This window comes from Alosa pseudoharengus, unplaced genomic scaffold, assembly GCF_046254945.1.
Source record: "Alosa pseudoharengus isolate Yale_2024_CS ecotype anadromous, Long Island Sound unplaced genomic scaffold, YU_APseudo_1.1 YU_APseudo_1.1_scf_11, whole genome shotgun sequence".
NCBI classification, from domain to species: Eukaryota; Metazoa; Chordata; class Actinopteri; order Clupeiformes; family Clupeidae; genus Alosa; species Alosa pseudoharengus.
In genome coordinates, this window is record NW_027468576.1 from 25,244,767 (window position 1) to 25,268,285 (window position 23,519).

The following is a 23,519-nucleotide window of genomic DNA, read 5'->3' on the forward strand; positions in this document are numbered from 1 at the left end:
GAATTAAACTGTTCTGGGTTCATTCCAGAGTACCCTTTTATCTTTGGAAAGAGCGACAGGTCATTTATTGCCTTTTACATTTGCATGTTTCCCCAGACACAAAGAATTCATCTCGGTTTGTCATCTCCGAGACATCATAATGCTGTTTAATTATACACTCGATTAAAATGGTGAAACCCAAAACAATAAAACAGTGACAACTGATAAATAAATCCCCGACGGGATTGTGCCTGCAATGAGCTTGTCACACTACAAAGAAAGAGAAATGTGTGTGCCGCGATACCTAAGTGCACGCACATGTTCTGCAACCAGAGCTGAAGACAGAACTCCTGCCCATGTTCACACTCCCTCTGAGTCGCAGCACAATGCAGCTGCCATACCCAACCTGCTTCTCAGTCCTTGGTCGGCAACTACGCTTCAGTACAAAATATCTAATGGTAAACTGAATCCAGGGCTCACAGCATATACTCTTTTATTTCACACAAGTATTTTTAAATGATTGGAGAAGCGATTTTCAATTGGCTTCCAAACCCTGAACAGTGGAGCTCATGTGCCAAAGGGGGGTTGACAGTAACAGCAACGTTTTGTTATAATTGCTCCCAAGACAGTAAATTAGAAACCTAGCATTGAACTGACACAACGTGAGGCAGCAATGTGTTACATTGAAAGTGATTTCAGTGGCAATCTGTTGTTCTTGTCTCACCAGAGGAAGATTTAAGTTAATATGCTCCATATTTATTCTAACGAAATGATGTCCTGCAAGTCCAGATGGACCTTAAACTGTGACTGTGTCTGCTGTGACTACACCAAGATTTGTGTGAGTAATTATGCCTCTTTGCTTCCACATACATCTAGAATTTGCTAGATGAGCTAAATTGTCACAAAGAACACCAGGGAGAGAAGCACATTTTTCTAGATCATTCATATTTATATAAGCATTCATAATCTATTAGCTCCTCATTTCCTCTCTGACAGCTCATAAAGATGATGCAATAAGCTGAAATGAAAAAGATTGTTGGAATAAGATAACTGTCTGAATGTCTGTGATGTTTTATCTAATATACAGGATATTTACTTTTTTGCCATTTCTCACTGTTGACGAATGGCAACATTAGGTGTTCAAATGTAGTCTCTCAAAAAGACAAACCACCTCTTTCCAAAGACTCGGTCTAGGAGCTGTCACATAGGAATGTTCCGTTCATCTGTGCTATGACATTCTGGCACATTCATTAGGTTGATAACCGTTGTGAGAAATGTCTGCCATTACGGTAGGGTAGTGTGCAATGTCTGTCAGCTGTGTGACAGCCTCTCCACTTTATTTTGGTAAGCTTCCTGAAAATGCAAATATGCACATACATACCAGGACACACACACATACACATACACGTACACACAAAACACACACACACGCTCACACGCACGCACACACACACGCTCGCACGCACGCACACACACACACACACACACACACACACACACACACACACACACACACTCACTTGAGGCATGAAAATTTCTTTCAAGCACCATCAAGTGGCAAATCAGTCACCAGCGTCTGATTTGCTCGACAGTGTTTTAAGTGTTTTCATCATCAGGAAGTTCTTTTTCTGAACTCGTCTTCTTGAGGTTCATGTAAGACTTGTTTGAGCTATGCATGGATAACTAAACATCTCCCTTCACATTTTTCCATAGCTTACCCTTTCAAACTTTTCATCATTTAAACTTTTCTGACATATTTGTCTTTAAACCTTCACCAAATACAGTTGATGTTAATTGCACTTATAATGCATTTAATTACTGTACTCTAAAGTTGACAGAACTATAATGATTTAACCCCAGAGTGCTATAGTGATTTCATACTTGAACCTGAGGATGAGACCTTCTTACCTACAGTGAGCATCAGTCTCCAGTCAAATCCAGGTCATATCCATCGTTTTGGCATAATAATCTCATGCTATTGTGATGAAAATGCAGTCATACTTTAATAATGCAATTTGACCCACAGTATCTCCATTGTAGGTGGTAATGGTGTCATATTTGATGATCTGCTATTGAGATTCAATATAGGTGGTCAAATCCTTTGATTCTAATGATTCGCCTGCCATGCTGCTTTTGACACTTTGCTTCTTTCCAGCCCCATGGGACCTTCAGCGTAGCCCCTCACACGCTCCACCAGTTCTCAACACTGACATCCAACCATGCCTCGGTTAACCACAACAAAAACCTCTCACCTCTCACTAGAGTTAGAGACTAGACTTTCTGCCCACGGGCCTTGACAGAGAGACTAGCTTGGCAATAACCTCATCCCCCATCTCCTCCGCACATGTGTGTAAAGCTGACCGCCGCCCCCATAGGCCTTTCCCCTCCCCACCCCGCCAGGGACTGCTGACTCCAGCCTCCATCCCTCCCTAGAGAGCAAGCCTCCAGCATCCCCCTCAGCCAGACAGAGAAGAGGCAAAGGGTGGGATTCCGATTGTGTCAAAAGCGAGGTGAAACTGCTAATGTAAAGGTGATGTGTGTGGGTGGGATAAAGGTCAAGAACAACCTGGTCTCATTAGGGAAACGTTCCCCTGGGAACGTTTTGGCAAACCCAGCCAAACGTTCCACCAGACACGTTTCTGAGGTGCAAACTAGCCAAGCAACCCAGCGGGGGTGCTAAAGAGAGACGTTTAGACGTTGTTTACTACAGTTAGGTCTGGTCAAACTAAATTGTAGCTTACACAAGCTCAGCAGTATTCTTTGGTTAGCAAACCAAAGTTTTGGATTAATAGTGCCTATATCTCGCTACGTTTCACAAAATATAAGGCCACAAACCCTGAACTGCCGTCTATGGTTAGCTGCCACATCTTGGTGGGTGTTTTTTCTTGCGAGCAACCCGGGGGATTTTAGCTCAATTGTCAACACGCTCGACTTCCGCTCCGAGGGGCAGCTCTTCGCAGGTTCAAATCCGGCTGTGTGCTGAGTCTGGTCTTCGTCGCAAGCCGAGTCTGCGCAGCCTGGTCCTCTGGTCTTCGTGCGTTGGGTTGAATTGCACGGCTCGGCCCTGCACACAGCCGGATTCGAACCTGCGAACAGCTGCCCCTCGGAGTGGAAGTCGAGCGTGTTGACAATTGAGCTAAAATCCCCCGGGTTGCTCGCAAAAAAAAACACCCACCAAGATGTGGCAGCTAACCATAGACGGCAGTTCAGGGTTTGTGGCCTTATATTTTGTGAAACGTAGCGAGATATAGGCACTATTAATCCAAAACTCTGGTTTGCTAACCAAAGAATACTGCTGAGCTTGTGTAAGCTACAATTTAGTTTGACCAGACCTAACTGTAGTAAGCAACGTCTAAACGTCTCTCTTTAGCACCCCCGCTGGGTTGCTTGGCTAGTTTGCACCTCAGAAACGTGTCTGGTGGAACGTTTGGCTGGGTTTGCCAAAACGTTCCCAGGGGAACGTTTCCCTAATGAGACCAGGTTGCTCAAGAAGGTAATATAACGTAGAATATCCATATGACAACTACGTATACATGTGCAGTCACCAGGGTTAAGTGTAGGTGGAACAGGTAGTCCAGTCATTTTATGTCAAAATAGGGGTCAAGGTTGAACAAATTGCAACACAAGCAAACTTAACTGATTTTGAATCCTCAATATGTCCTGAGTAAGGGAAAAAAAGCCCCAAAGAATCCCGATAGGGGAAAGTTTCGAAAAAGACCCAAATATACCCTATTCATGCGCCTATACAGTATTTCTCTCACGCAAATAGGGGGAAAAAATTAACCTTCACATATCACCATGAAAATTACTCAGTTGATTACTTACATCAAGACAAACAAAAAATGTATTATACGTTTTTTGAAATTGTTTGTTAACATGGGCAAACAGGGCATAATGTAATTACGTATAGTTAATTTGTAAATACCACAACGGAGCTAATAGTCCAGGCAAAGGTCTGACCCAAAACTAATTGCAACAGAATTTATTTTCACATTTTTATATTTCAATCACCATAGTAAAAGACCATGAAAATCCAGTTGGTGGAAATATGTTAAAATGAGGGTTGTTTTATGCATTATTCTTCAGCAAATACTGACAAAACTGTAATTAGAATGTTGTAGAATACACATACTAAAGAATATCTGACCCCATCTAACTTAACATGGAATTTTAGAATCTTGCATTGTTGAGGAACATTCTTTTATTTTCAAAGAGTTCCTTTGGCTTATTTCAGACTGGTTTGTTGCAAAATTGGTGTCTATTTTTACATTGTGGCCCTTTGAATCAATGGAAATGGTTGTTGAATCTTTAAATAGAGCCAAGTGGGTTTTTGCATGTAAGTGTTCCACAATGTGTAATCTGTACAAACACATAGTTAGGCATTATTCAGCCTAGGAAAGTGGTTTTGGTGTTTACGTAATCTGATTTAGAGGTCACTGAAACATACAGTATATCACACTAAAGTATCAGTCCATCATTTTGCAAGTCTTATAGTAATTGACCTCTTGCCCAGGGATTGACTGATATACTGTACTGTCTGTCCAATCAGAGGGGCCTGTATGATGCCCCTTTACTTTGCACTATTTTTGTCTAAAACAATAATCGGACAGCACAGTATGTTTATGTTAGTGAATACAGGAAAATTGTGAAGGCAAAGTTGAAGATGGACATGATCATGTCCTAATTCGACAGAAGGGTGCAGATGGGATAACTGCAGTTAGCCTCCAAGTGACTTTATTGTTGTGACATCTGGCAAAAATGCCATACTAATAAATATAGTTTAAGATGAATAATTAACAATGCATGCCTATGCATGGGTCATGGTTTTACCAAAGTCATAGAACAGTCAAAACTATACATATTCTAAAAGCATATGCACTGTACATGAAATATAGCATCAATCAACTTATGTCCCATCTTCCTCCATACCATGCATAACACATACTCCTCTATTCTGTATAGGCGAATCAAGTGAACAGCTGATACATTTTGGCCTGCACTATTAAGAGAAACAAATTAAACACCATAAACCATATATTTTCTATAAGCATATACCCTCTAGAGGAGATATAACACCATTTAAGACATTTCCCATCTTCCTCTATGCCATGCACAATACATTACCCTCTATTCTGTAAAGGCGAATCTAGTGTAAAGTGGATACATTTTGGCCTATACTGTCCAGGGAAAACAAATTAAAAACCATAAACTATATATTTTCTATAAGCATATAGCCTCTAGAGGAGATATAACACCATTTAAGACATTTCCCATCTTCCTCTATGCCATGCACAATACATTTCCCTCTATTCTGTAAAGGCAAATCTAGTGTAAAGTGGATACATTTTGGCCTATACTGTCCAGGGAAAACTAATTAAACACCATAAACTATATATTTTATATAAGCATATACCCTCTAGATGAGATATAATACCAGTTAAGACATGTATTATCTTCCTCCATGCCTTGGACAATTTCTTTGTCAAATGTTGCAATTAGTTTTGGGTCACTAGCTATACATAATTACATTATGCCCTGTTTGCCCATGTTAACAAACAATTTCAAAAAACGTATAATACATTTTTTGTTTGTCTTGATGTAAGTAATCAACTCAGTAATTTTCATGGTGATATGTGAAGGTTAATTTTTTTCCCCTATTTGCGTCAGAGAAATACTGTATAGGCGCATGAATAGGGTATATTTAGGTCTTTTTCTAAACTTTCCCCTATTGGGATTCTTCGGGGCTTTTTTTCCCTTACTCAGGACATATTGAGGATACAAAATCAGTTAATTTTGCTTGTGTTGCAATTTGTTCCACCCTTTCTCCTAAAATGACTGGACTAAGGAGGCTGTTTAGGGAATCAGAAGGATTCAGTAGAAAGAAAAGTAAGGATTCGCACCCCATCATAAAACCCACCCAGTAATGCTGATCAGTCAAGGACGTGTCAGTTATGATGCTACATATGTCATTAATTCCATTGTTTAATTCTGATTGGATCAGACAGATGCAGTAGTCATTCTTTTTACATTGGGACAGTTTGGGAAAGCAGAGAGAATCCGGCAGAGAAGGAAGACCAGAAACCTGATGTTTTCTTTTTTTCTTCAATCACTTTTCTAAACTCCGACTACGCCACAATATTGACATACCGTATTTTCCTATGGAGTAACCAGCCATGACACTTTTTGGATTAACTATAAAACAAGAAGTTTTGCAATGGAGTCACCAGCCATGACATTCGTTGGATTAACTATAATTGAGGCCAATGAACAAGAATATGAAAGATGCAATCGCTTTCTACAGTTTTCTCAGAATGTCTCTTAGAAGATGAGGTTGAAGCCTGCCGTAGAAAGATAAGACCACCTGGCCATGTTGTTATAGAATGAGTCAACTGTACACATCAATTAAGTTTCCCTTACCATGTTTATCGAGGACACCGGCCCGATGCTGTTCACATAGATGTCAACATCAATCACCGTAGGTTTAACTGCAAACAGAGAGAAACAAAAGAGAAACCATGTTAATCTCCCTCGGGCATCTCCCAACATCTCCAGTGAGGCGAGCCAGCCAGGACCCCTACTTTTTCAGGATCGAAGGTCAAAGATAGCCTGGATCAGTGCAGAGGCTTATTTATCATCCATTTCAAGCGCGTTCGATTCCAAACCGAGGGAACATCTCTGGAGAGTCGTAGTACTGTTAAGCATCGCTAACCGAGAGGCCACACATATAGGCACACGCACACACACACACACACACACACACACACACACACACACACACACACGGCTTGTGTAGCTTCCCTTAGCATTCTCCCTCCAACTCCCTAGGCTCCACATGTTCACACAGGGACAGTGAGGAGGCCGATAAAGCCTGTTGTTTCAGGTATGACTTAAAATGCAAATGAGCCAAGCCAGTAATTGGCTTTGCGAAAGACCACGCATGTTTTCCAGGAGGGGACAGATAATTAAAAATTGAATTGTTCTAATTGCTATCTGGGTACACCTCAGATTTGGGTTTGCACCAGCAGTTCCCTCCGCATTCACAAGCTTAAATTGAGGTAAATAGTTCAGGTGGAGTGCATAAACACCATCATAAGCACCAGTGAGTTGTTTACTGCATCTTAATCATGAGTATAAAACACATACTGTATGCTGAACACATATTCAGTGTTCAGCATACAGTATTCACAGGATGTCTCCTAGTATGTTGGGTTTTGCTGGACAGAACTAGATTACTCAGGAAGATCTGCACGTCTTGACTTGCATATGCCGCTTAAACATACAGGGAGACCATTGGTCATGCTGGTCTAAGCAGGAAAAACTGCAGAGAGGGGCATATCTAGGCTGGAATCCCCACAATTCGAATTGCAATTCTGCTTCCTGTTTGCTACCTCAATTGAAATGCAAGTGAAATTCAAGAATTCAACTGGAATTTAAGTTTCAATTCAATTCTGGAATTTTGCACAAGCCTGCTCCCCTCCCACACACACACACCACCACAGATCAGCATATTTTGCATTTTGAACATGTCTGTTCATGATTTTTGGCTAGATTAAATACACTTGACTTTGCAGGCTAAGATTAACACTGTTAAACATCTACATAAAATGTAGATTTTCAGACTAACAGTTTTGTACAGGACAATCCTTAAGATTTGACAAGCAACAATCTAATTTCTAATCTGCATATTGGTGACTAGACAACACTAGCATCCCTAACCAGGGTTATCTTTGTGTTTTGACTAGTAAATATCAGGTTACTAACATTGACGACGGTCTAAGCCTTCACTGTCTATGAAGCTAGCATTTCTCCAGAACTCAAAAACCTCACTCATGCCTTTGGTTGTCTTTTGCAGCATCCGTTGGTGATGGACAACGTCCCCAGAGCATGCTAAGTGCTGCTGTGGCCTATGCGTTCTTGCTCACACCTGGTCATATTGTCAGAGCTCATTTAGACAGGCGATGGTCAGGCAGCTGTCCTCCACCATCTGGAGACGCCAATTAACACTGACATCAGTGACTCTCGGCTAATTAATAGAGGTTGACTCAGATTAGAGAGGTGAACTTAATATTAGGGAAGTGATGGGGGACATCACCAGTTAACACAGAGGGCTGTGTCAATCCTCTGCTTAACCAGCCCATCACTGTCAATAAAAAACATTGCTGTACCTCCTCAAATGTGTTCAAGGGGCATTGGATATGCAAGAATCTTGTCCAATCACTATTCTGGATGATACAATTTCTGGAATTTATGTGAAATCTATCTGAAGTCTCTATGTCTGTGCAATAACAATAGAAATACACAATGATAATATAATAAAATCATCTGTAGTTTGAAATGTTACAAGTCAATAACAAGAACTTGAAGGCATCTTGAAGATTTCTTAGTCACCAGTGATGAAATCATTCAAAATGCTGCAGCAACTATCAATCTAACCAATCAATTGATTTTTTAAATATATATATATAAAGAAAGGGTTGTGAATACATTCATTTTCGTCACTCTTGGTCCTGATGTACAATCCCATTAAGTTCTCTCCCTTTCACATCTACATGCCACAGCTACTGTGTGATGGACATCAGGCTCAGTGGAAAGCACGTCCTGGTGCCAGAGATGAAAAGAGCACGGAAGTAGCCTTTTTGGGCGAAGGGAGAAATTAAGATGTGTGAAAGACTGCACTGACAACCTTTTATTAGGCTTTTCACACATAGAGCACTGGAGCTGTGCAAGTGGAATGGGAGGAGGTGCATGGGGTTGGGGTGAGGTTGGGGGTGGAGGGGCATCACTGCTGGAGTTCAGGCTTGCTCCACAGATGGGCAGAGGTGCTGATGATTTAGGAGACAGCGCAGTGTGTGGGATAATGATAATGTGTGTGTGTGACTCTCTCTCTCTCTCTCTCTTCTTTTTCTCTGTGTGTGTGTGTGTGTTTGTGTGTGAGTGAGTGACTTCATCTAAATCACCCAAATTCCTGCACACAATGGCCTCTGTGTGCAACAGTGCAAGGCCATGAGTGCATCCTCGGTTTCTTGGTGAAGACTTTTAAGGGATGAAAGTGCCTTTTTTCTATAGAGCCTTTCCAAGAACCACTCTGCCAGAGAGAGCCAATGCCACGCTGACAATCTTTGAAAGGACCCAAACTATTCCTGCTTCTTAAAAAGACCCACCACTGATGAGGAGCACTGGATGAACATCAATAGAATACCTCACACAGTCAGCGCAGTATATAGGAGATATAAAGTGAAGCATTTGGCAGAGAGTACCTTTAAAAGTATCTCCAAAAAGTAAGAACTTCAGCACAACTTCATATTTCACTGCATAAAAGTAAAGAGTAAAATCATATTGTATCATAACTGCATAGCTAAGGTCAGGTCATACAGTTATGTTAGTATGCTATTACATACTAATAGAAAGTGTGTTACACATTTAAACACATTGTATTAACGTCATAACAAGAGATGTGCTGCACTGTGATAACAGAGAGTGTTACTAAAGAAAGCTCTGTCTGGTCTGGAAAGAGCAGCCTTGTGTGGAGAGATACTGTAACAGCTGGGCACTGCAGAATAGACTTATGGCCTTTATGTCTGACACTGGGTTGGTCATTATGGCTTAATTGCTCTCCCTGTGGAAAACTCCTTTTGCTCAGACGTCCAGTGGAGGCTGGGGGGGGGGGGGGGGGCAATCGATGGACTCTGACTCTGACCCAGACACTGGCTTGACCATAGAACTTGCGTGTACTGTCAGAGCAGTCACATTTGCTCCACTCCAGTTTGTTGCCTTTGTTTCTCTCCCTCTCTCTCTCTCTTTCTCAAATTCAAATTCAAAAGCATGATTCATAGCATAATTCAATTAGCATAATTCAGTTAGCATGACCATAACGTTGTACAGTATTGCCAAAACATTTGGGTCAAACATATCAAAAGGGGAGAGGAAGAGGGGGAAACATAAAAAATAAAACAGAATAATGATAATTGTACAGTTATGAATTGTATGGCAATGGAGAGCATATGGCAATGGAGAGCAGTGTGTGTGTGTTTGCATGTTTGTGTTGGCATGTGTCCATGCGGCTGTGTCTGTGTGTGTGTGTGTGTGTGTGTGTGTGCGTGCGTGCGTGTGTGTGTTGTGTGTGTGTGTGTGTGTGTGTGTGTGTGTGTGTCTGTGTGTGTCTGTGTGTATGTACAGTATGTTCATATTTAGGTAATGTAAATTTTCTCTTTCTCCATTTTCTGATTTCTCCTCATCCTCCGTGACCTCAGACCAACCTGTTGCCTGTTCCCAAAGTCCAATGTCTGCCCCTCCCTCAGAGAGCTTACTGTGTCACCCCAGGGTATTTTCTGTGAATCAGTGTCAGACACTGTTAGTTATGGTTATGGATGGGATTTGGCAGACGCCTTTGTCCAAAGCGACATAAAAATACAAAAACAATATAATATTTAAAAATTTAACAGGAAACAGATTAGAATGTTGATCAAACTATAATAAGGAGAATAGCAATAATAAGTTATAGAATAGCAAGTTAGTTAGTAGTAGTAGTCTGTCAGATAAGATGGTCTGAGAGATCTGAAATGATGGGAGGGAGTTTTTTTTATATAAATAGGAAAACATTAACAACCCGTTATCTGCTCTAATAAATGCACTTTTTTCCTTTTTTAATTTTCTAAGCCAAATTACTTAATATTTTAATGAACAGCACAAAAAAATCTGTGTAGATTGCACTGTTTGTTTGTTATGTTATTTTTTTTTTTTTTGCAATTATACTTTCATCTTGCTTGGCAAAAGAGAGTGAATAACAGTGATAAACACATTCAGACATGGTAAACAGAAATAAACTTTGTTTATGAGTTTATGCTAATATCTATCTAATATCTATCAGTGTGTGCAGAAAACATATATTTAAATTATCATTAGGCCAATATGTTTATTATCCGTTATGTTTATTTTTTGCCTGTGTTTGTTTCGAAATGCCCAAAATACAGAAACACATTACATAGCAAATTGAGCTCCTATGAGAAGCGAATGATTTGGATTCAGGCTAGAAACAGAAACACTTGCAATAAATAAAGAAATACTGAAAGGGAGAAACAGACATGAGAATAATAATACTGTCTTTATACCTGTGGCTAAACCTTCCACATCATAAGTCTTATATCCTTCACGCTAAATTCTTCCAAAAACCCTTATTATCACCCGTGAAACAATAGTTCACCCAAAAAATTGCCATTATCTACACAACCTCATTGACTAAAAGGTTGCTTGTCCATGCACACAAAATGAGTTATTCGGCAAAATGTCAGTGACCAGAAGGAACTGGTTACCCTCATAAAAAAGAGCTGTGCTGTTAAAAAAAAGAAACTGCAGAGCTGAGTCAGCAGTGCAACTCATTTCGAACTACAAGAAAAAAAAATGCTCTTGTACGTTGGAGGCTAAGTAGGAACTGAATCAAATTCTTTAACTAAACCATGAAGGATATCTTTAAAGTACATTACTTTACAAAATGTCTGTAAGTAGGCTCAACAAAAAAGAGAGCAGCTTTTTGTCTGGAGGCGTACGTCTGTCTTCCTTTATGACCCCACCTAAGTTGTTTGTATCTTCCCCTGGTTTCAAGCAGAGCTGCCATAACACTTCTGCCTCTGAAACCACGTTCACCATTTTCACACCTCCTTTTCTCTTCCTCTCCTTTCTCTCTCTCCCTCTCTGTCTCCCTCTCTGTCTCTCTCTCTCTCTCTCTCTCTCTCAGCATCTTTACTCTCTTTGGACCTGACAACAAAGCCCAGTATGTTTGGTCCAGTGAAGGGTAAACACTGCAGTTATGGCCTAATGATTATGATGCCTGCATTCCCCTCGCTTTGCCTGGCTGCCCGTGTCTGTGTCATTATGGTGCTAGTGGTGGGGAGAAGTAGCGTAGGACAGAGTGAGGGAGGGAGAGAGAGAGAGAGAGAGAGAGAGAGAGAGAGAGAGAGAGAGAGAGAGAGAATGAGGGGCAAAAGTAGAACAGAGAGAGAGAGAGAGAGAGAGAGAGAATGAGGGGCAAAAGTAGAACAGAGAGAGAGAGAGAGAGAGAGAGAGTGAATCAGTGTAATGTCATTTCTCCCATCCTGCTAATCCCATTTGATAATCTGGGCTGCTTGGCCTGCTCCCCTGACAGCTGCTCAGGCCTGGATGACGGTCTGTTGTGTCTGGTCGCCTGGTTGGCTCGCCAGTGGGGCTGGGCAGTAGTCAAACACCTCTCACTTCTGACAGAGACACATTCATCACAGCCACTGGGTGCACTGTGAGAGATGGGAGAGGGGGGGGGGGGTAAAAGAGTGGTGAATGGAGGAGAGGAGAGGAGAGAGGGTGGGGTAAAAGAGAGGTGTATGGAGGAGAGGAGGGGGGGTAAAAGAGTGGTGTATGGAGGAGAGGAGGGGGGGTAAAAGAGTGGTGAATGGAGGAGAAGAGAGAGGGTGGAGTAAAAGAGTGGTGAATGGAGGTAAGAAGAGAGGGTGGAGTAAAAGAGTGGTGTATGGAGGAGAGAAGAGAGGGTGGAGTAAAAGAGTGGTGTATGGAGGAGAGGAGGGGGGGTAAAAGAATGGTGAATGGAGGAGAGAAGAGAGGGTGGTGTAAATGAGAGGTGAATGGAGGACAGGAGAGGGTGGAGTAAAAGAGTGGTAAATGGAGGAGATGAGAGAGGGGGGTAAAAGAATGGTGAATGGAGGAGATGAGAGAGGGGGGTAAAAGAATGGTGAATGGAGAAGATGAGAGAGGGGGGTAAAAGAATGGTGAATGGAGGAAGAGTAGTGAATGGAGGAGAGAAGAGATGAGGAAAAAAGAAAGGAAGGATAAGGTAAGAGAGGTGAAAGAGAAAAGAATAGAGAAGATGACAGGAGTTTAAATTAGACTGAGGAGGAGGAGGGGGAAAAGAACATACAGTATAAAACAAGAGAGAGTAAAGGAGAGAAGTGAAGTGAAACCATAGACCACTATATATACAGTCTATGAGTGAAACGAAAAGACAAAAGAACAGGTCAGGTAAGGGAAGGGAGATGAGGAGAACAGACGAGTGGGAACAAGAGCTGAGATAGAGCTGAGCAGAGAGTTGGCCCCTGGGAGCTCTCCTATTCTCCCACTTCCCCTCCTGCTCCTGCAGCGGCAGCCTTATCTGGGGTCGCCAGGATCCGGTGCCCAGTCATCTGTACTCCCTCTGGGCCGCCGGCCCCGCGGGTCTCGCTCCGGCGCCACCACTCTCGCATCGTCGCGCCGCTCGCCATGAACAATTCATGGGGCGGGATTTCATGCTCAGCCGACGGCCGCCGTCTAAAGAGCCATCTTTTAAATCTATTAGGCCCGTGCTTTGACACACTGCTGACACCGCTGCTACCTCTGCTACCGCTGTAATAACCCATTCTCATGCTCACATGGCAAAGTGAGCCCCATCATTGTGCATTACTGGTCTTTAGAGGCCTTGCGTTGCAGCCCATTAAGTTGGCAGGCAGTGGTTTCTGCAAACTGCTGGTGACGTGTGCCAAGGCACTTAGCATGAGCAAGAATGGGGCAATCTGTATGATGGGCATTACACCACTGTGAGATGAGAGATGAGAGAACAGTGTGTCTTCCATTCGTTCTGTTGATTGTTCATTAGAGAATGGCTCTGTAAGATGTCTCATGAACTATGTAACATTTGGCTAGCAAGGAGAGCAACAAGTTGGAAAGGCTGGACAATATAGGAGAGACCGGCCTGGATCCCCTACAGTTGAAAACTCCAAAATCATCTAAGCATCCTTCTTATGTACATGTGAACTGTTCAATGTACAAAATGATCTGAATACTGTGCCTCTATCAATGTGTTTATGGTTAGCATTTGGTGTAGGGTTAGTGACACGTACTAATGTGTACTTGAGCATATTCTATCATATGATAAAAATACATTATATGTAACATGAAGCTATCACAAAGACATTACTGTGTCATATATAGAAATAAGACATTAGGTTGTCAACTAAACTATATAGATTTTACACATCTATGGATAAACATTAGCCTGACGTGATGTTGTGGGCGGGGCTAAGTTTGGCTGGCACCCAGGCTAGATTTGAGCATGGATCTTACTGTATAGTAAGTTCATGGAACATGGGACCAAAACCTCAAGTGTTTATTTTGTGGGTATTGTCATACAGACATTGAATATTAAGTGATTTAAACAACTTCCAACTTTCTCTTTTAAACTTTGTGTTTAATCAGCTGAAGATGAGGCTGAAGACAATGCACATAAATCACATCAGCTCTGCCATCAAAGAGCCCTGAACAAACTCTAATAACAGCCTGTGAAGATCCATTAAACTCTGAAGGATTCTAATCAATGATGCTAATGATGAAGCTATTTGAGGAAAAAGCAGAAAATGAAATGTTGAAGAAACAACTGGAAAGTGTGTCACTGCAGGTCAACTCACATTTTCTCCACTGCTGAACCAGTGAAAGTTTAAAGCGTCTGCTGGACATGGATTGTGTATTTACTACACTCTTAAAACGAATGTCTGTATTTATTGTCCGTATCTAGACACAGAGATTGACGCAAGTTGTGTTATTTTCAACACAAGACATATTGTGTAACAAATAAAAAAGGAAACAACACAAACTATGTTGTCCCTATCTGGACACAGAGATGTGTTAAAAACAACGCAAGTTGTGTTGTTTTCAACACATTCGTTTTAAGAGTGTATCAAAACCATTCTTTGCTGGCAGAGCGTTTGAAAGGACTCACAACACGGCTTTCTTTTGAGATTTATTCCAAGTGCTAACAAACATGAAGGACAGAAGAAGAGCCTTTCATCAGGCTCTTCAGTATAAATAACACAAGCAGCTCCTTCTACACCCTCGTGTAACTCCTCAAGTAGCATATTGGTTTCTCCCCCATGACCACGTGAGGACGATGATAAAGAGGTCTATTAAGGAGCGGTGTCGAAGTTTGGCAGAGAAGGATGATGGGGAACTATAACTCAGGTAAGGCAGCCAAGCAGGCAGGCAGGCAGGAAGAAGCAGGCTTTGTAGGGGGGTGGGGGGGGTGTATTGGAAGGGGGTCTCTGATGCTGGGACCAGGCGCTCTAATCTCCCCAGCCCTTATCAAAGCCGCACTTAGCAGGGTTTAACCAAAGACACGACCGGCAGCCCCTTTTTCCATCTCCGCTCGAAGATTACGTTTTTATAGATTCTCGGCCGGGGCCCGGGCCGCACTGCTTTCGTCATGCGCCTCTGATGCTGTTGCCACCGCCACTGCTACCAGAACTGCCGATGCCACTGCTGCTGCTGCTGCTGGGGCGATTTGCAGCCGATCAGTGGCAGAAACGAATACCCGCCGAGCGGGTATACAGATAAAGAACTTAAATATCAAAGAAGCCCTGAAGACAGACTGCTTCCACTTTGCCTTTGATAACAGATGACTACGGGCCGGGTCTGGGCCAGATAGTAAGGGGGTCCGCTGCTCTGGACTTTATATCAGATAACTCCAGCTATATGCCACAGATAAAACTCTTAACCAGGTACACCTCTTAATACCGATTTCTTGAGGACAAACCGATCCCAAGCTGAAACTCTGTAGTGTAGCTTCGGGGATGGCCCAGAATTAAATAGCCATGCATGTTTAATATCTTAGCTGAGGCTCGCCGATAAAGTTCTGGGTGGGAGAGAGATGCAGTGGGGCTAAGTTGGGGTGGAGTCAGAGTGTGTGTGTGTGTGTGTGTGTGTGTGTGTGTGTGTGTGTGTGTGTGTGTGTGTGTGTGTTGGGGGGTGGGGGGGTGGGGTGTGTTGGTGGCATTGCATGTTAATTACAGTCCTTTGAAGATTTGCACTCTGGGCGATTAGGCTTTCATTAGAAAGCAGCGCTCCCCACACTCAGACTATGTCCATGCACCTGCCCATTTCTCCTCTCAAGTGCGTGTACGAACATATTCAGGAGGAAGAGGAGAAGAAGGTGGTGGAGGAGATGGAGGAGGAGGAGAAGGAGGAAGAGCACCAGGGTCTGTCCCAGAGGCAGGGAGCCCATGGGCACCTCCCAACATCTCAGCCATTTCATCCCCTTTCCTTTCTCACTGAATTATTTAGGCCTTTTTTCACAGTGGCAACAGTGTTCCCGTTTCCCCTTCACACTTACTGTGTGCTGTGGAGGAAGGTATTGGGGCATGGCGACTAATATGCTCTGGGACAAGATTTAAATGTTTTGTTTGCATTTTAAAGCTTTACTAAGCGTTATACAAACACAAGCCTTATTGTAGGTAATCATGAAGAACGTTTTTACATGGCCACTTTTACAGTGCTCGCTATACAGTAATGTGCAGTGTTACATACAGTATGTTTTAGAGAAACACTGACTTACACTATTCAACCATAATGTTGTTTGCCATATTTAACCTCTAAGCTCACAGTAGATAACTGCAGCTTTTCTAACATTTTTCTTACTGTCTATGCAAAACCTCACACCAGCAAAAGTGAAAAATCTTTTTAAAGAGTCCTCATAAGTGCTGTGCAGTGCGAACACTCGACAATAGGCAGGAGCTGAGGCTTTTTCAAAGCTTTCACGACTCATTCCTGCATATTATCGCAAGCAAACAAATGGAAGCAAGGCAATGTCACCACCAAGCACACAGATGAAAACAAAGCACATTCACCTCAAACTGCAGGGCCACAGTTCTGAAAAATAGCAGAAAAATAGCAGAAAAATAACAGAAAAATAACAGAAAACAGCAGTAAAATATCCCCAAATGAGAGACTGTCTATTTATTTTAGCACCAAGGACTCCTTCCTGGAAGAAATAAAAAAAGACTAAAACAGGACTTGAACTTAGAATTTAACTGTTGCCAAATTGGCCATGCTGTGGATGATGTGTTGGTTTGTACAGAATGTTAAAATTCTCTCCCCCTGAAAAAAATCCATCTTTTTGTCAGTGTGAGATTTCTAATCGACAAAAAGACGTTTTTAAATCCAATCTCTGCACCACTGCTTCTGCTGCTATGCTCTCCCCAGATTCTGTCAGCACTTTTGGTGGCACCCAGAGCGAGTGCGATCAGATATGGTGCCTCTCTCTCACCAGCCAATGCATTTGTTACGAATACAAGTGCTAATGAATAATAGGCTTTCCATTCATAATCGAACATCGATGGCGCATCCTATCGGGTCAGCTCCTGATGCTGAGCAAATGCTTGTCTCGTTTTGAACCTTCAGTGTATATCTAAATCTTAACCAGCTGTACATATGTCTCATACAAAATGCATGAAGATTATGACTCTCATTTTCCATTCATCTGCTAGTGATTTATTCATGGTAACTCACTTCCAATAATCCAGATTTTTAAAGTGGCATACAAGGCCGATTCACTTGACTATGAGAAGCATAAATTCAGGCCAGTAACATGACCACTGTCATATGCAATTCATCGGTTGTGTTACAGGACGATATCTCCACACAGTGCTGGTAACTCATCACAGAGAGCTGACATCTCGCTCTCCCGCCCTTTCCAAAATGGAACACCTCCCAGAGTTAATCTGTGATGCTCGTGGCACTTGCAGCTTTTCACATGATCACAGATCGTTTCAATTGCAACACGGCGCTTTCATCAGCTGATATGACAACACAGGCGGCTGCTCGGCAGGATTGGCTGGGCTCAGAGCATGGAGGGCTTGATTACGCTGAAGTAGAAGGGGAGAAGGAAGAGGAGGAGAAAGAGGAGGAAGAGGAGGAGGTGGTGGCGTGCTGAGAGGATGCAGAGCAGGAGTGTGAGACCAAAATGAAACGTGTCTGTCTAAAACATATTGCCAACCATCTGTCCGCCCTCTCCTCTGTGAGCTACAGAATGATGGGTGTCTCGGCAAGGGTGGTGCGGTGTGTGTGTGTGTGTGTGTGTGTGTGTGTGGAGAGGAGGGGGCAGGAGACCAGGAGGATGGTGTAAGCCACAGATCTTAATCATGACATGCTCATTTGATGTGCCCGGCCCCCTCCCTTAGCCAAGGCTGTCGGCAGAGGGGCGTTGGAGGGAGGTGATGTGGGGGTCCCCGGGGGAGATGTGGCGGGGGTTTGTAAACTGCCCCCGGGGGAGGGAACTGCCGCCGATCCGTCGCGAGGTAACGACCTGTCGGAGGAGACATTTATATCATAATCGAGTTGGCTCATATCGATGTTCCCCGCCGAGATGTATACGAGCTGTTAGGGAGGGTGGCAGCCACATGATAAACAGCACTGATGGGGCCAATGGAGGTTTCTCTCTCTCTCCCTCTCTCTCTCTCTCTCACTCTCTCCCTTTCTTTCACTCATACTCGTTTTCCCTCTCTCTCTCTTACACACACACACACACAGATTCTATCTTTCTCTCTTTCATTCTCACACTGTCTCTCAGCCCTCTGTCTTTTTTAATTCCTTCCCTCTCCCCTCTGTTTGTCTCCCCCTCTCTCTATTCCCTCTCCCTCTCACTATATGGCTCTCTCACTCTTACTCTATCTCTTTCCCGCACTCCCTGTCAACCTCCCTGTCTCTTTTTTCTCCCTCTCTCCCTCTCTCACTCCATTTCACTCTCTCTCTCCATCTCCCTCTACATCTCTTCATTCATTGGAAATGGGCTACACCAGTTAACCAATAGCTCCCTTTTAGCTATAGGCTAGCTACAGGCTAACTGGTGTAACTCACTTGCAGTGAATTATCCAAAGCTAGGATAACGGTGTAATATTTGGTTATTGCCAGAGGAGAGAATAGTGAATAGTATGTATCCTCTTATCTAACTCTGGAGTAGACTGCAAATAACTTAATTCCCCAAAAGGTAGTGTGTCCCTTTAAGAAATGGTCTAAGTCTGGCCACTCTTGAGCATTGCATAGACGTGTCCCGACTCGTTTGATGGACGAGGTAGTAATGCACAGAATCACACTTCAGTCAATTTGCCTGACATTCGCTGACAGTGATGGGACTGGAAAAAAAAAACAAAGACTCTGGCCCCAGGCCCATATTTATCTCCAGGCTCTCCCGCAAAATTAACAGTGTCCTTGTCAGCACACATTACTTTGTCACTGCCACGGCCAAGGATTATAAAAAATCCTAAATGGAGATGCTACACTAATAAGACATATCGCTCGACCAAAGGGTTTGGCTTCACAACTGGCAGGGAACGCGTATTTAATATGGATTTATATTTGGCGTTGGCCAGCTGTTTGCACCCTAATATACAGCAATTTCCCATGAGATGTGAGAGGGGGAATACTAACCACCTGATAGATGTGAAATGAGGTGTATTCAGACGAGTGCCAGATGAGGCTCATAATATTTCACCCTTAAGAGGGAAATGTGCAGGGAATGTAGTACTGGTCAGAATATACGAGGCAGCAACTCCCACTGTCCCTTTACAATACAAACATATTTCCACCAAGCCTTTCCCCATAAGTAGCCAATCAGCCCCTGTGGTACAGTTTTTTGCCCACAATGCCTTGCGGGTAGGTGCTGGTGTCTCATTCTCTGTGCGCTATAGGTTCTAGCACATCAGTCATCGTAGCTTGCCTACAGACACTCCTTTTGCATTACGGGTTAGTCAAGTGAATAAAGCCCGTGTTTGGGTGGCCAGAGAGAAAGAGCTAATGAGGTCACCACCTCAGTGTCATCTCAGTTCTCCCTGTCTCATTACTGGATTAAATGCCAAGGGTACTGAAATATGAAAAAGGCATTGCAGAGCCTGGTAGTCTGGACCTTTGTGTGTGTGGGTAGGTAGATGGTTGTGCTGTGTGTCTGCCTGTGTGTATGTCTGTGTGTCTGTGTGTGTGTGTGTGTGTGTGTGTGTGTGTGTGTGTGTGTGTGTGCATGGTATATAGGTAGGTAGGTATAGGTATATATACTCTTTTGATCCCGTGAGGGAAATTTAGTCTCTGCATTTATCCCAATCCGTGAATTAGTGAAACACATACAGCACACAGTGTACACACAGTGAGGTGAAGCACACACTAATCCTGGCGGAGTGAGTTGCCTGCATCAACAGCGGCGCTCGGGGAGCAGTGAGGGGTTAGGTGCCTTGCTCAAGGGCACTTCAGCAGTGCCTACTGGTCGGGGTTCGAACCGGCAACCCTCCGGTTACAGGTCCGGACCAGTGCTAACCAGTAGGCCACGGCTGCCCCTGTAATGTGTGCATGTGTGTATGTATCTCTCTCTCTGTCTCTCTCTGTGTGTGTGTGTGTGTGTGTGTGTGTGTGTGTGTGTGTGTGTGTGTGTGTGTGTGTGTGTGTGTGTGTGTGTGTGTGTGCTGTGAGGAGATACTGTAGGTAAGATGTACCAGGCCAGTGGTAGGACACTGACAGGGCCCCTGCAGATGCCCTGAGGCCTGCAAGTGGAGTCTACCTCTGGATCCAGGGCATGTCTCTTTCCCTGCCTCTCATCCGCCCTCTCATCCTGCAGCATACTTTCATGTAGTGACCATCTCTTGAGTCTTGATCAAAAAGTGCCTCATGCTCATTGTGAATCTTCCCAACCGGACCAACCTACTGATTCATGAATAAAATGAACAAATAAAAATATGGAACATCTTTTCTTCAATGTTACAGACAGTATGGAAGTTATAAAATATAATTCTCAAAACAAACAAATGATTTGGAAAGCTCATTTTGAACCTGTCACAAACAATATACAGTGAGCATCCATGAACATTGAACAAACTCTATACAGTCAGTGTATTTTTTATTTTATTTTGGAACTGAAATAGAAAATTGAAAAACAAGTGGTAAATGACTTTTTGAAGTTCTATAGTCACTTGCTAAATTAAAATTATGCCGTATTTTCACTTATTTCAGGGATTAGGCTACAAAGACAATGCTGACTAAATGAATGGATAATGTAACATGCAAAATGCAATAAAGATAAATAAATGTTGACCCTGTCCATTATAACAGTGTTTACTCATTTGTACTTCCAGGTCTAACTAGTTCAGACCTAGCCTAAGCTACTGTCCAAATAACACGGTTAGAATGACATTTATTTTTCTTTATTGCATTTTGCATTTCACATTATCCAATCATTAGGTCAACATTATATTTGTAATCCCTGGAATAGGTCAAAGTATGCAATAATTTTCATTTAGCAAGTGACTATAGAACTTAAAAAAGTAACATACCACTTGTTTTTTCATTTCACTTACAAAATAGAATAATGAATGATCGAAAAAGTACACAGAACCCTATACAAGGTCCTTGGCCCAAAGCTTGTTTTTCTTAGTTAACCTCATTCAAATGTGTGAAGGTCATGAGGTCTATTGTGTACACTCGAGAACAATACTGTGCGAAAGCTGATTTCTCATTTCATAAATGAATCAACACATGTCAACAACATAATTGAAATCATGTTACCAAACACTTAAACAGTCCATTTGAAAGTAAATAGTCTATTTGAACGTATTGGAAGGGTACAGCATTTCACACCTAAATGTAAATGTAAAACAACAAGCAATTAGAGATATTAAAAAAAGGAATTAAATTGAAAAGATCCATCCCTGATAGCCAAACCACTGCTTTCCCATGCCAATACTAACCTGTAGCCTTTCCATCAATCTCTGCTAATTATCAATTTCATACCTATCCGCTCTCTTGGGCCTGAGACAATAATACTGGTAATATGCAATTAGCGTCCTCTGAGACAGAGACGTTTTGTCCATTTTTGCACATCCAAAGTCATTATAGAACATATAGTCACACTGTCGCACTGTTAATCATTGTTTAAAGCATGTCAGTATGGCTTTTAAAAGACAACCACACACTCACAGAGAGAGAGAGAGAGAAAGAGAGAGAGGGAGAGAGAGAGAAAGCGTGAGACCAAAAGAGAAAGATACAGTACCACAGACTGTAGTGAAACGATAGTGAAATACAGACAGAATAAATAAGAGGTGGAGACAGAGAGAGAGAGAGAGAGAGAGAGTGAGAGAGACAGAGACAGAGATCTACATGTATGCTATAATGCAGCATCCCTCATTAAATAAACATGTGGCCATATGGATGGAGAGCGGCTGGACCAGGAGATCTTTACTCCACTGCGCTGGGCCACATGCAGTTTGCATAGCCCACTGAATTGTGAGACCCAGGCAGCCCCCGTGTGCCTTGTGTCAATATAGCACGGCTCTGCCAACTCTCAAGCCAGGGGCGCAGGAGGCACGGGGGATGTGGGGGATATGTCCCACGCAGTGCTGAAGAGACGGCTGTCGTCCCCCTCACTTTTGATAAGGAAAAAAAGCCTTATAGGTACGCTAAATAAATAATAACCTATAGGGTTTGCGCTAACTATGTAAAACTCCCCATTAACAGCATCACATCACTAACCACAGCCATCTACAGTACTGTAAGACTGCACAATCTCATATTCACTCTGTTGGATATCTGAAGCCAGTTTGTCTACTAACAACCATCATTAGAGATGCTTTTCGTTTGGAGTGGCATACTGGTAGGCCATCAAAAGCATAACATTTTCGGTTTGGTTTGGGATCTAATTTACTTTTGGACTGTTTGATTATATTGCTAAATGTTGGGACTGATGGGCACTGAAATCTGGGAGATATTTGATGGTTCACTGTTATGTTTCATGCAGTTGAAAAAGTGTCGGGATTTCCACCGCTGTTTATTGCGAGACAAGGCAGCCATTCATTGAATAGGGGTTGTGCTGTAATAGAAACCTTTTTGCGTAGCCAAGTAGCCTAAATTGAGTTATTGTTTAATTATGCATGATGTAGTAGGCTTCTTCTTATTAAATTATTTTTATTAAATTGTATTAAATATATTTTTATTAAAATATATTAAATTGGAATGCCTTGAGTCACACAGCAATTGCGTTAAATGTCGTAGGCTTCAGCCTCTGGCAATTAGCTCGAAAGGGGCGGCAAGACAATGAGCTTGAGAACGTGTGTTGGAGACCCATGGTAGGAAAACGACTTTATTAATCCAACCAACAATATAATAAAATATTAAGAAGAGGTGTTATTTCATTGACTTAAATCGAAGCAATGTCTTCTAGTGCTGGTGGACTGATGGCAAGTGTTGGTATGGTATAGGCAAATATGGGAACCTGCCTTTATTTGTCCGGCTATAAATAGAATCAATCCCGGGCATAATTTGAGGATTTATGGTAGCCTATCTCCTGCTCAACATGACATTAGCTGTTATGTTTATTGATAACAAACTCAACTAGCCTACTGATCAACTAGTTTTCACTAGCCTAAGTATATAGGCCTACCCAAAGTTTTTGTTCTAAGACATTTATTTCAAACATAATTTCAAGACATAAATTGGATACTTCAGTTACCTTGGTGCATAAATCCCAGAGAGTAGGCTACCACACCCCAGAGTGATGGGCCTTTCTTACGCATTCAGTGTGGGGTATAAACAAGCTGAGAATTTAGCGGTGTCACGTCTGTCTGTCACAGACATGGGGAGCTCTTTGAAGCTTGGGATAATGTGGGATTTTTCAATTTTATAAATGCTTTGTTTAAATGCTGTTGGAACAAATAGTAGTTGATTATAAAGGCAACTTTCTGTTGCAATTTTCTGTGTGTTCTGGACTGGTAACTTGTTAAGCC

The 23,519-nt window shown here is 42.5% G+C and overlaps 1 protein-coding gene across 2 annotated transcripts in view; it reads right to left on the reverse strand.

Moving 5' to 3' along the window:
• gabrg3 (gamma-aminobutyric acid type A receptor subunit gamma3) overlaps nt 1–23,519 on the reverse strand; it is a 93,915-nt gene that overhangs the window by 64,362 nt on the left and 6,034 nt on the right. For both annotated transcript variants that reach the window (XM_076277584.1, XM_076277583.1), the window contains exon 3: nt 6,397–6,464. In XM_076277584.1, coding sequence (XP_076133699.1) covers nt 6,397–6,464 — 68 coding nt within the window. The remainder of the gene's footprint in view (nt 1–6,396; nt 6,465–23,519) is intronic.